General features: G+C 39.3%; 2 protein-coding genes across 4 annotated transcripts in view; both read right to left on the bottom strand.

Annotated features, from left to right (window-relative positions):
- Nucleotides 1–39: 39 nt before the first annotated feature.
- Nucleotides 40–8437, bottom strand: soat1 (sterol O-acyltransferase 1). The gene is made up of 16 exons (XM_086284151.1): nucleotides 8293–8437; nucleotides 7639–7790; nucleotides 6658–6716; nucleotides 5850–5998; nucleotides 5661–5720; nucleotides 5443–5550; nucleotides 5042–5327; nucleotides 4816–4894; nucleotides 4609–4693; nucleotides 4460–4505; nucleotides 4230–4359; nucleotides 4010–4107; nucleotides 3823–3921; nucleotides 2396–2531; nucleotides 2100–2245; nucleotides 40–1985 (listed from the first exon to the last, which is right to left on the bottom strand). Exons 2-16 carry the CDS (start codon nucleotides 7787–7789, stop codon nucleotides 1920–1922), a joined length of 1698 nt encoding a protein of 565 aa, XP_086140277.1. The 5' UTR covers nucleotide 7790; nucleotides 8293–8437; the 3' UTR covers nucleotides 40–1919.
- A 2215-nt stretch (nucleotides 8438–10652) lies between these two features.
- Nucleotides 10653–13203, bottom strand: part of LOC147300923 (uncharacterized) — a 38285-nt gene continuing 35734 nt past the window's right edge. Inside the window, exon 62 of one of the 3 annotated variants that reach the window (XM_086284144.1) lies at nucleotides 10653–12778. In XM_086284144.1, the coding sequence (XP_086140270.1) occupies nucleotides 12647–12778 (132 nt within the window). In that variant the 3' untranslated portion in view covers nucleotides 10653–12646. The remainder of the gene's footprint in view (nucleotides 12779–13203) is intronic. The other 2 variants (XM_086284143.1, XM_086284145.1) reach the window with 2 other exon arrangements.

Below are 13203 nucleotides of genomic sequence, written 5' to 3'. Positions count from 1 at the left end.
CATATGACTAAGATGATATAGTCGATGTACTCATCAATATTAAACGGATATATTTCCTTTATTAAAAAAATACAGCTCAAACATCTGAAGTCAATACACGTATAACAGCATACCTTTTCATATATTCTTCAGATTTCAAGAGGTTATTTAAACGTAGACACCTGTATTTGAAATTTAAACATGTAAATCAACACAATAAAGACATTATTTATTTTCCACACGGGCTATTACATACACTTGAATAAAATGTGTAAATAAAATACTTTCATTTTATTTAAATTCTTCAGTTTGTACATGATGCGCAAAGAATGAATCAAAACTTTGTCTACAATCCAAAGATAGACATGATTCATAAAAATGTCACGTGACACGATACCCATGTCGATTCAATGCCAGAAGACATAACAATGAACACAAACACCACAGTAAGTAGGAAAAGCTCTGGTCCCCGAAAATAAACCTCTTATGCAAATAAACAGGATTTATACAATTTGACCTTTCACTGTAATAAATATTCTATTTATTCATAAAATCGTAAAGGGATGAAGCTGTGTGAAAGCTTCCTGAAAATGTCTGCGTTATCTGTGCATATTAACAACAGTTTGCTTGTGATTATATTTGATTATTTTGGAAAAGAAATCTGGAAATCTCTCGCTAAAATGTGCAGAGATTAAAAATAAACGCTTTAAAACAGTGCCACCTTGTGGTCACTTACTTTTTAAAAGAGCACATTCTATTGCTGGTTTAACTTTGTATGGCAGGCCTCATTCATACAAATAAACACAGTCATCATGCATTTCAATGTGTAACGACCGCTGATTCAAAATAATGCAAATAGTGCCTGAAACCCATTCAAAATTAAAAGCAGAAACCAAGTCTGACTAACCTGAAATGGCTTGAACAAAATGCATAACAGTGCACTTTAAATAACAATGTTTTAGCCCTTAGTGCTGATCAAGTGTCCTTCCAACCTCAGTGTTAAAACATTTTAGCAGCCAACTGCAAGTTTTACAGAAGTAGACATTTCTGAAATCACTGTGCAACACGGAACAAAACACATCACTTAACTATCCTCAGTGACAGTTATTGTATGTTCAAACCTGTTTAACTTAATCATTAATACATCCACCAGTCACACAATATTAGTAGATCCATAAAGCTCCGCTTTCACACTTTACATTCGGTGCATGATCAAAATTTTTAGATTATAACTACAATTTTATGTATAAATACAATTATTGCATGTCCTGCTTCCAACTTGTGTCTTGATACATGGAAATCAACAGAAAAACGGGAAATGTGGAGCTTAGGTGCGTTTAACTCTGCACAGGTCCACTTCTTAGTGAGTGAAATGTCCCCGCTGTTTTCCTCTTTAACTGACTGAAACATCAAGATTTTATACAAAACAGCAAACAGTGGCAGTCTTTTTCAAACTGACTCTTATTGGCACTGAAATAGATATCATTGATCCTGTGACACCGACTGTCCTTCAGTAGAGTAGCAACTGTAAACACTTGTTAAATATTAGACTTTACTGCATATGTGAATAATGTTTGTATTCAGCTGCTATGTCACTATTGCCACATTCATAATGGCACAAGGAGTGATTTCACAGTTTATCGAGGCAAAGGGGAATATGGAAACGTCAGAAGATTAAGGAACGAATAAAAATAAGAGTCCACGTGTTCTGTTGTGTGAACGATGATTTTGTTTTGGAGTTGATAACTTAAAACAAATAAGGCATCATTATAACTTTGCTGGCTTTTTTTTGGCAGAGACTTTTTCCATACATTCAAATAAACTATGAACCTTAAATAAAACAAAGTACAGAAGTTGTGACAGTAGCAGACAGGCTGGTCTCATTTATACTGATCAGCAATAATCGTCGTCCCAGCAGCTCAGCTGTAGGTCACAGCCCATCAGAGTCTGTCATCAGGCCTCTCACAGCTCCAAGAGCGAGGCTTCAGTAGCTCAAAAAAGGAAGGCTGGAACAAAAATAACAATTAAAAGCTGAATTTGTGTCTACTCTCACTCTGAATAACTGAATTTCACTGCATCTTTGGAAAGAATATACATCATGTGGTTTTTATAAGCAGTACCTCCTTCAGGGGACAGTAGCGCTGGGCATACCACTCCTGAGAGTACAGACAGATAATGACTCCCTGACCCAGGAACAGGGACGTCCACATGATTATGTTCCAGATGGGGCCTTTCCTTTTGTCATGCAAAATGAAGTTGAACATCACTGTGAGAGGACAAAGAGAGAAGATAATGAAAAACTGACATACAGATTTAACTTGACTGGGTTTACGTGACCCAGACATGATACCACAATCATCTGATGCAGTACAACTCAAGTAATATCATTTTTATTAAAGGCGACAAAGTCTCTTACTTCCAAAGCACATGAAGAGGCAGAAGAGCACAGGGTAGAAGAAACCAAAGCAAATTGCAAGAATGTACTCATGAACCACTGCAGACACTGTAAACACGAACAGCATGGCGGCTGGTCGGCAGCGCTTCTGAGAGATCTGGAAACAGAGACATGAACACAAATGTTAAAAAAAACAAAACGCACAATCCACTTTAAGTTTGAAAGTTTTTTAAAGTACAGCGTGTAAAGTTCTCACTGCTGGATGCCACTGGATTACAGACTGCAGTCTGAGTTTATATAAGCTCTGACGATTGCTGTTCGACAAACATGTTTTAGTCAGTCACTGGACTTTGTTAGTGAATAAACTCAGAATGCAAGAATGCAATCCAACTGTTTAACAGAGGCAAAGTCAGATTTTTAGGACACTTTAGCTCAAGACTACCTGGCATAATGTCAACCTATAAATAGGGATGGGTATCGTTTAGGTTTTATCCGATAACGGTGCCAAATTTCATCAGATTCGAGGAGTTACCTCCTTTGCACAGCATCAGCTTAAAGCACTTGTTGCTGCTGAGTTTGCATCTTTTGCTGTGAAGTACAGCCAGACTTTTGACCGCTTCGCCTTGGGCATTTTTAATCTGTAGCTCTGCTCTAAAAGAACCTACGTACCTGGGCCCGCCTACTATCCTTGGAAAGGTAAAATGATTGGCTGGAATTCAAAGTGTGTGACATCTCAGGGAAAAAAAGCACCAAAATGTGCGCTGCTTTTCGGTCTGGTTACTACCGTTTATGTCGGTACCCATCCCTACCTATAAACAGCTGCTTGAGGTTTAGCCAGGATGAATATATGTGTAATCTGCTGACAATAAGAAATTTCACCAATAAACAAGCATGTTTATTCCCCGTTGTTTGACAATTTAAAAATATGCCGGTGGGTGGCGTCTCTTTCCTTCGCGCTTTTGTTTCTTTGGTGAAGGGAACGCCACAGATATGATGTCTGAAGGTGCGTACATGAATTTACATCCATGGCACACAAACGCCAGAGACTTTTATGCATGTGGCCATCCTCTAACCGCATATGTAAAACACGATTATTCAGAAGGGAGACGTCTTTCCCAACCATTGTATTCAAATACTGTGAGGGAACATGGCAGCTTCCACAAACCACAAATCCACCATTATGCACTTTTAATACATTAACTGACAGTTTATGAGAATGCATCAGTTTATTGGAAGACATAATTACACACTAATCCATGTATATTTATGAGTACAGTGTCCTTTCCATCTCTGCTAAATAAACTCAGTAAATTACTGACTCCACTTACATTAGCATTAATTTATTTCAGACATTTTTGAACAAGCTGCAAACTTATGAAGACTGCTGGTGCATTTTTACAATTGTGTGCTTTTACAGTCTCTGCTGCATCAACAGAAGAGCCACTTACCCACAGGAAGTCCCGGTAAACGTAGTAGTACAGCCAATCATGGACAACTACATTCCAAGTGCGATAGTAATTGGCAAAAGAGGTCGAATTCCACCAATCCTGTAACGTGTAGTCAAAATCACACGAGTCAAACACTGAGCACAAAGAAGATTTAGTCCAAATTTTAAAACGAGGGTAAAACAAGTACCTTGTAAAACATTCTGTCGGCAAACCGAAGCATCTCAGCAAAAGCATTGAGCCAACAGTGGAGGAAGGCAAAGAATCCCAGGAAGAGGACCAGCACCCCTGCCAAAAACACATGACTGGTCAACAAACAGCAATAACACATCTCTCACCTTCAAATATGAGAAAAGATAAAATCAAAAATAAAACATGAGGTTTTCACAAAAGTTTGTTTCTAATCTTACCTGGTAAGATTGAGTTAAAGACACAGAGAACCATGGCTCGCAGATCAAACAGCTGCAGACTGATGCTGCGAAACTGAGGTATGCACAGCCGCACAAACACGTAATAGGCATAAAACAGACAGCCAAGTACCTGCGGAGTGGGAGTGGTCAAGAAAGTAAATGTAATTTAAAAGTAATGAGCTGCTTGGACATTTAAGTGAAGTTGCTATAAATGTGTCAGAGGTTGGTACCTGAAGTAATTTTGAGACCACGTAGCCCCACCGAATCACCGGATTCCTGTAGTAGGCAAGAAAGGAAAGGGGCTTTTACAGCTCTACTGTAAAACAAAACAAAAAAAGGCTTCTATATATGCTCCATGAGAGAGAACAAAACACAGTACCTGGGGTACTTGTCTCTGTAGATGAGTGTGGGTGCAAACAGGAAGTAGAGATACTGAGAAACCTGAGGGACCACTGGACCAGGGCCTGCAGATGACAGTGAAAATATATGAACACAAACAAACAAACAAAAAGCCATCAGAGAGGAAAGGTGAGCACACCGTCTGATAATAAATGTAAATGGAAACCTGGTTGTATTCAAAAAGTACCATTTTTTTCTTTACACCATGCGAGGACTCTTGGTACATTCTCCCTGACAAATGAGTGAGCTTTCATCATTAGACGCACCTTAAATAGATACAAATAAAATAGATACAAATCAAAGAAGCTACATTTCAAAGGGCAGCCTTATGCATGTCAAGATATATGCAAAGACTCTTCACAAATGTAAACTAAGCCATTCTGATCAGAAGAGAGACTAGACTCTTCATCTACCTGTTCCAGGATGATGATGAAGCAGGACGCAGGCGGGAAACTGTTGGTCACCACCGTATAGGTGGGCAGGAATCCTAGACCCAGAGCTTGGTAGAGCAGGAATAAAGTGCCAAGCAGCAAAGAATACAACCTGAGATGGCTGTGGGAGCCAGAGTGGCTCTGTGCCCACAGGTAGAACAGGGTGTAGGGAATAAACAGCACAGACAAAAACATGCAGATCCACGTGCACACCACCAGAGGGAACTGCCCAAAGGCATAGACCAGCAGATCAAACTCCAACACCAGTCTAAGGCAGAAGGAGAGAAAGCAATCATCAGTAGTCTATCAACAAAAGCAACAGAAATAGACAGTCAAATAACACAGAATCAAAAGAGAAACGATTCATAGCAGGTTTATATTACCTGCCTTCATCAATGAAATCTACCACAAGTGTACTGAGGATAAAAAGAATGAGCAGGGCAATGAACATGTGGTAGATGGTCCTGATGTGGTTCACCTCAAACAGCTCACTGTGAGGAAAAACAAAAGACTAAGTGAGGAACTGTGAAGTCAACAAACCATCTTTCAACAGCACCGTCGCAAACACGAGTGATAAAGTATCCATACTGCATCAACTTACTCTAGGAGGGATCTGCGGCTTACAAACAGCTTTCCCTCACCGTGAGGAGGACGAAAGTGCCTGCAGAAAAACACAGTGATGAGCTGTCGTCTTTTTAACACGAGAGTGGGAAGTAGAAGGGCATTAGCATCTGCTGTAACCAAACGCCAGATGCAGCTTTTCATTTGGTAGCATAGTAAGCTGCAGTACCTGAGTTTGCTCCGCTCCTTGTCTGACATTGGAGGTGAAAATACAGCAGGTACCGGTGCGGGCTCCAGGCTGGTCGATTCCTCAATAAGACTGTCCATAAAATCATTGACCTGCGTGTCAAACTGACGCATCAGGTCACTCTTCAAGTACTGGGCAACAGAAAAGGACACGGAAATTGTTATTAAGTTACAAAATATAGAAAGTCTGTGCCAATAATTATTTTCTTTCTGTATATGCAAAATTAGTTTCTCACCTTACAGCTACTTTTAACGACTGATTTTACATATTATAAATATGCCCTCACCAAGAGTGGATTTACTGCACCGTTGACTGCATCTTAAATTCAAACCCAAGTTTGTGCACAAAAGCAACAGCTCTGCGTTATCATTATGACACATTCAGTGCCTTTTATCGCTGCATTTTAAACACACAGCAAGTGTGAAAAACATTAGAGACATAGCTTGCAGTGTTGTCCAGCGTCTAAGTGTGCGATGTTCTTATTCAACCTTTAAGAGGTCTGAATTGATCAGAATACTTGCTCAAGCATTTCAGGGGGGGGGATCAGATGATGGTGGTCATTCTAGCAAGGATTCACATTTGCATGGTTTAAATGATGAATGTAACAGAAGACATCAAATAAATAACCGCAGGGATGTCCTGGCCCAGGTTAATGACCAGAAATACATCAGCTGCAAGAAATCCACTATTGCTCACATTTCCTTAGTACACTTTTAAGTAAGCAATTTTAAAAAAGCCCCCCCCAAAAAAAAGACATGATGTTGAGTCATTTCTTAAAGAAACTACTAACCTCTGCTTTCTTTTTCAGTTGTAGTTTTTTGCTGATGACGTGTTCCACTTCAATCCTCCCTGAAATTGAATGAGACACACATATGTTAAAAAAAAAACAACAACCCCAAAACATATGTGTAATCTTCTTATTTTAAAATGTAGTTCTGATTTTTGGGCACAGCAATTAGCAATAGTGTCAATTAAATCAATCATGTCATCTGTACAAAACTTTCCTATCACTATCAGTAATAATATCTGTATTTTGACACTAAAAATGGCAGTAAAATAAATAAAACGGTATAATGTGGGTTTGGTTACTGTGTTGTAAAATGCTACAGTCTGTGACATAGCAGAAGTTACATCATACAAGTCTTCAGTCTCCAATCCAAAGTTGCAAAATCCAAAGGGAGACACACCTATGACAACATGCAACAAGTACAATCACATGTCCTGTGGCCGGAAAGCTAAGCAAATGCAATTAATTGTGGTCAAGGTTACTGTAGGTCATTAGGCTTTACAGCTGTCTGATGATGAATAGGTTTGTTTACTTTAACTGAGGTCAGGCACACAAATGACTTTAAGCACAGTAGCTTTCCACCCATCACGCAAGAAAAAGTCAACAATATAGCTGACGTTGTCACAAAGACGTGCATTGTATTATCATGCTTTGTGTTTAGCTCTTTCGTAGAAGCATACAAAGAACTAATATAGTCCCGAGGTAGGTGTCAGACCAGTATTTCATTTCTCACCTTTACATTTTGTCTTTACTGGATCATCATGACTAACTTGGGCGTCATTTGCCCGGGTTAACCAGAGATCACGATGATTGCTTAAGAGGAACTAATCCCACATGAAACTTTCAGTTAGTCATACGTTTGACCCAAGAGGGGAAATTTACTGAAACGATGATTTTTGAGCTGTTGAGTCAACAGATTCACTGTATCAGAGGTCACTGCCCTCTCGGCTGGCCCCACTAATGAGGGAGTTGAGATTTTCTCACCATTGCTGGTGATGTGGTTGTCTTCACTGCTTTGCTGTCCTTTCCCCGGACTGAGCTCCCCATCCAAAGAGCTTTTCAAGTCAGGGAAGGTAGGCATCGTGGGAATGGCTCGGCTGCGGAGCCGGAGAATAGCGTCATCCTCGCTCTCCATCCTACGGAAGCAAATAGGTTAATCATTAAAACAAGGGAAAGAACCGGCGGCAGCTCTTGAACAAACGAGACAAGCCCTGAGAACACACAAGGAAGACAAGCTAGCACATCACTGCTGTGCCACCTAACATCGATGCTGATATTGACTGACAATACAAACCCAGTGGGCAAACACATCACTCTCACATGACACGGACACGCAGCTAGCACATGAGTTAGCTCCCGTCCAGCTGGCATCAAGCCTCAATGAGACAGGCAGCGGCTAATTCATGGAGCTCGCTGAACTAAAACGCTACCTGGGTTAATATCATACACCGCTAGCACTAACTCTGATACTAAATCTGCCTGTTGACGCTCGCGAATATTGTTAGCATGCAATACAAGCTTTACTAAAGCTAGTCAAACCAGCCAACTTGATGTTTTATCGTCCGCTCCTGCGGGACGGGTTGACCGACACTGACAGAAATGTAAAATTGCGGGCAGCACAATTTCCTGAATACCTACTCGTTTCAACCGCCAGGTCCTCTCTTCTCAAGCCTCTCTCTCTGACGTTAATGAGAGCGAACCCAGATGTGAAACTCCTCTAATCACCACAACCCGAGCAGCTGCTCACCTTCCCCATTCTATAAACACTACAGAAGATGAGCAGCACCCACGATTCTGATTGGTCGAAAGTCTCTCCTCCTTTTGACGTCACCGACGCTAAACTGCTGACCAGCGCGGTCAGACTCAAACGTCACCCGCTTCGTAAGAAATATTATTAAAAAAAACAAACAAAACGGTTATATTTGTAATGATTAACAAATAGATAAAACATAAATGGAGCGATGTATTCCTGCTGCAAGCTGAAATAATTTGTCTCGCAGTTTAATTAGATTCAAAATAAAAATCTTATTATAATAGATTATAATGTGTCTTTTCCCGAACTCCTCTTACACGCGTTAATCATTCTTTAACCAGTGGTGTGCTACACTGTAAAGTACATAAATACACAGCAAGTATTACTGATACATTCAGCCTATAAAGACAGTTTATGTAGGGGAGAACATGTCATGAATTATGAGATGAATGTCATTAATATGGGGAATGTTTGAGGTATATTTTTATATATCAAAAAAACAAGAAACCAAACCCCGATTCATTTACCACAATTTAGTGTGCTGCATCCTAAACTTAAAGGATAGAAACAAAGTATTGGTCCTAATGCACTAGTATCGATACCAATGCCAGCGCTGGTATCGTGGTAAATTGACTGATTTAGCGTTTTTCTGTTCTCGTGGAGCACTCAGTGTTAGGGTTCCTGGGTCGGTGACCCAGTGTTTTGTGTTTCTGGTTATTTGATTTTGTTATTTTATTATATTCTAGCTTTGCTTTACGGGTTTTTCTTAGTTAAGGTCCTCTGGGTGGGGTTTGGTTAGAGTTTTAGTGTTTTGGTTTTCTGTCTGTGTTCCTTTGTTGCTGTCTCCCCTGTCTGCTGTATTTCCACGTCCAGTCAGTGTCTGTGTCTGCCCTGGTCCCACGTCTCTGTTCCCTTTGTTTTAGTGCTTGCCTGTGAGTCTGTGTTATGTTTCCTGTTTTACTTTGGAAGTCCATGTCTGATGTTTATGTGTCTGGTTTTGCTTCCCCTGGTCTCGTTAGGCCTGATTTCCCCCAGCTGTGTTTCCCTCCTGTTACCCATTCCCTGATTGCTCCCTCTGTGTATTTAAGCCCTGTGTTTCTCTGTGTCCATGTCGCGATCTACCGTTTATTTTGCTGTGTGTTTTGCCAGTCCACCGGTGTTAGTTTATTTTGAGTTTTTTCCAGTTATGTTATGTTTGCGTTCAGCATTAAAGCTGTTTTGGTTTAGGTTTAGGTTTGTCTCTGGAGTCTGCATCTTGGGTCCTATCCCTGTCCGCACACAGCCACCACCTAACACTCAGAGGGCTTTATACAACATGCCGCATTCACCCATTCATATCTTCTATGCTTCAAAGCTAACATTCACACACATTTAGTATCTTGCCCAAGGATACTAAATGTGTGGCATGCTGGGGGAGCCAGGGATTGAACCACTAACCTTCCAATCAGTAGATAATATTTGGATCCACCCACCTGTAGACAAAACTCATTATATGGATCATATATATAAACTGCCCGGGGTAGCAGGATTATAAAATTAACCATCGGGATTTCTTTTTCTAACACTCAAATCCTTAAAAAAAATTATGTGTGGTAGCTGATCTCAGAACAAACGGCGACATTACCTGTACGATGCTGTCTGTAAATACATTTAGCAGCTACTTTTAGTGCAGTGGCATTCCCGGGGTCACTGGGATGTGCTGTCATGCATAGCTGTAAATAAGTGTTCATCAAACAGTGACGATAATTGTAGGTCTGACTGATTGTATTGTCTTAAACAACGAATATGTAGCTTGCAAAGAAGAAGAAGAAATATATGTATTTGTTATTTATTTCTTTGGTGTTTCTGAACAGCTGTTCTTGCTGCCTGGCTGTATAGGTCTGCTGTTATATAATGAACATGAAAAGAACTTAACTTAATAGACATGTTATTGGTCTTTTTTGTTTTTTTCATTTTAAAGTCAGCAAGTACAACAAGCCTTCAATGATGCCATCCATAAAATGACTTAAAAATATATATACTTCAGCCTTTGAAGATGACCATATCCTAACACACTAGAGGTGTGGCAGTCTTTGTGTGGGACAATGCAGGTTAAAGCTCTGGCATTGATCATTTGAAAGTCAAATATACTGTATTGTATTTCAGTGCAGTTTTCCTAACTTATAAATACACTAACAAATGAAGAGAAATTGTAAGCTAAAGCTTGTTTTTATTGTAAAATGTAACCTAATCTGTTCCCTTTGTCCTTCCCTTCCATTTGCCAACAAGCCAAACCTGTAGCTGTCTGGTAATCACCAGGTTTCATTAGTGAAAAAACAATTCTGTGAATTAAAATAAAATATGAATATAGGAAACAACTCTAGTTTTAGTATTGATCAATTTGGTAAGTATTGCCCGATGAGGTTTTTGATGGATGTGTTAATTGAGACTTTGGATGTCTACAGGACTGTGAATCACCTGCTTTCAAAAAGTTCTGTTTTTATTTTAATAGCAACTGATTTTCCTAAATCTGGCCTCTAATATTTGCCCTAAATACGGTAATACAAAGAAATATTATTAGTAATTCTAACAGTCTTAAAACGTAAACTAAAACTAAACATTTTCAAACAATAAACAATACAATGAAACAAGAAAACCTATGTTTGTTGAATTAAAAAGAAATTGTCAAAACAAAATAAAAACTGATCAAAAAACAAAAACTATACAAATTCTGACAGTGGATGAGAATGCGGTGCAGTCTAACATAAAGTGAGACGTCTGGTCACTCATCCACCTTTTCAAGTCATGTTTGTTGGTATTTTGCTTTAATGGTTCTTATTTCTCTCCAGAAATACAAAATATCCACACAGTAAACCCACCACACCTTTCGTTATGTACCATGAATCAAAACATATTTCTAGGAAGAATAGGCTGTTTTTTAGGAGAAACGTTTACAATCAGACAGAAGCATGGTTTATCAGTATGTTATTTTTACTATTTTTATGCTACATGTTTTTATTTTTTATCACACTCCACATCTTTACACTAAGTTCACAAGCCTAAACAAGCAAAGATATGCTAAGTTATAAAGACATTTCATGGGAAATATTCACAAGATTTTGTTTTGTAAATTACTGCCCCATTCATTTAAAAGACAGTTTTGGAGCCCGTGTGCAAGTTAAACGCGTTTTTGATGGAGCGCCTCTAAGTAGAGCGTGACATGCTGTCAAACCTTCATATAACTGGTCTCATGAGCCTACTGTGGCAAAACGGTTAATTTCAAAGAGACAACAAGACATTCACTGTATCAGACATCATAAGGATGGTGCATATAACCATGGAGCTTCCTGTGGTCTGTGATTAAGTCAGTCCAAAGGCTCAAGAGTGAATTAGGACACTGAGAATGGAAGAATTTCCCAACAGGCTTGTTATAAAAGACATGTTGTGTCTCTCTATGGTGAACCCAGCCAGAGTCAGCTGCCATACTCCAGCCACTCTTTCTTCTCCCAAGAATATTAAAATTTGTTGACATCACTGCACTCGGATGGTTGAGAAGATGCAAACCTGTTCACAAACCAGTGCTTCTACAATACTGGGAACGTAGGAATGTGGCACTAGGCCTAGAAAACATCAACAAGTTTTTACTTTGTAACTATTTGAGGATTACCCCTTACTGTGTGATGTGCGCAGGCTCAGTACAAACAAAACAACGGGCTCTGTTTCATTCAGAGCCATTGTTTTATTTTGATAGTGCGGGACGACATTCCCCTGAGTTGAGGACAAAGTAAAAAACGAAGACTTTTAGTGTAAATACAAAGTTATAAGTCAAACTGAACTGAACATTTGATGCTACATTTTCATAACAAAAATGTTTCATATGTCAAAAATCTAACAATTTTACAATTGAATAAATATACAGCAAAATACAAAACTGAGCACTTTTATTTCATTATTCATTTCAAATATACATATTTTATATTATTCCAGCTTTCTGGATGATAGGAAGCTGGAATAATAGTCTTTTTTCCCACCTTGGCTCATGTGGTGACTCATATGATCAGTATTGGGTTAGCAACCTTCAGGACTTACTCCACACAGGACACCCACCACTGGGGTTTATTTCCTGGGAGTCTCCACCAGTTGCTTTAAGAACCGAAGAAGCGTATTGGATGTGATGTGAAACGTCTTCACAATCCTAAAGACGTCCAGCTGCCTTCTTTCTTGAGCTCTTGAGACTTTCATCGCACACAGACACACCGGTCACAAGAAGCAGACGGGTCCCAATGCCACAGAGATCTCAGAGACAAGCTTGGAGACACTGCTCGTCTCTACACCCAGATGTCTGACAGGAAGTAATTCCATATCTCCTTGAACCCTGACAAACAGCTCCAGCTGGAGAAGCAGCAGACAAAAAGCAAACACAAGGAGATATGTTCAGTTTGTTCTTCCTGGATTCATAACTAATTCCAGAGACTAGACCCTTGTGCATGGCGAGGGAAATGATTTTTAGCAGCTGTATGGTATCTCTGAGCAATCTCAAGTCTAATATTGTTTTATTAAATCTCCTTTATTCCCATAACTATAAAACGTGTGCAATTTACCTTGTAAGGCTATCGTACAAAAGCTGAAATTAAAAAGTTCTCATAGTTCAGACAGTGTTTGATTTATTTGTACCGCCACATGACTTATTTATCTTTTGGAGACTGGTGTTTCCTTTCATAAATTTCCATCACAATAAAAGGACTCTGATCTGACACAAATGTGATGCATGGTTCCTGAAAGTAATCGATTCCACTTCTTTTTCTCAGACGCCTTAT

The sequence above is a fragment of the Aulonocara sp. 'chitande type north' Nkhata Bay genome, linkage group LG23 (assembly GCF_057382095.1).
Source record: "Aulonocara sp. 'chitande type north' Nkhata Bay isolate Kocher_YH1m ecotype deep benthic linkage group LG23, A_spYH_male_GT1.1, whole genome shotgun sequence".
In the NCBI taxonomy this organism is placed as follows: Eukaryota; Metazoa; Chordata; class Actinopteri; order Cichliformes; family Cichlidae; genus Aulonocara; species Aulonocara sp. 'chitande type north' Nkhata Bay.
The sequence above is the reverse complement of the archived record's forward strand: the minus strand, read 5'-3'. Positions and strand labels throughout refer to the sequence as shown.

Excerpts from the sequence above, each read along its gene's own strand:
- soat1 (XM_086284151.1), bottom strand. The coding sequence starts at position 7,789 with ATGGAGAGCGAGGATGACGCTATTCTCCGGCTCCGCAGCCGAGCCATT. Across the intron at positions 5,328-5,442 it reads GATTTCATTGATGAAGGCAG|ACTGGTGTTGGAGTTTGATC; the intron begins GTAATATAAACC and ends CTTCTGCCTTAG. Across the intron at positions 2,532-3,822 it reads TTTACCGGGACTTCCTGTGG|ATCTCTCAGAAGCGCTGCCG; the intron begins GTAAGTGGCTCT and ends CTCTGTTTCCAG.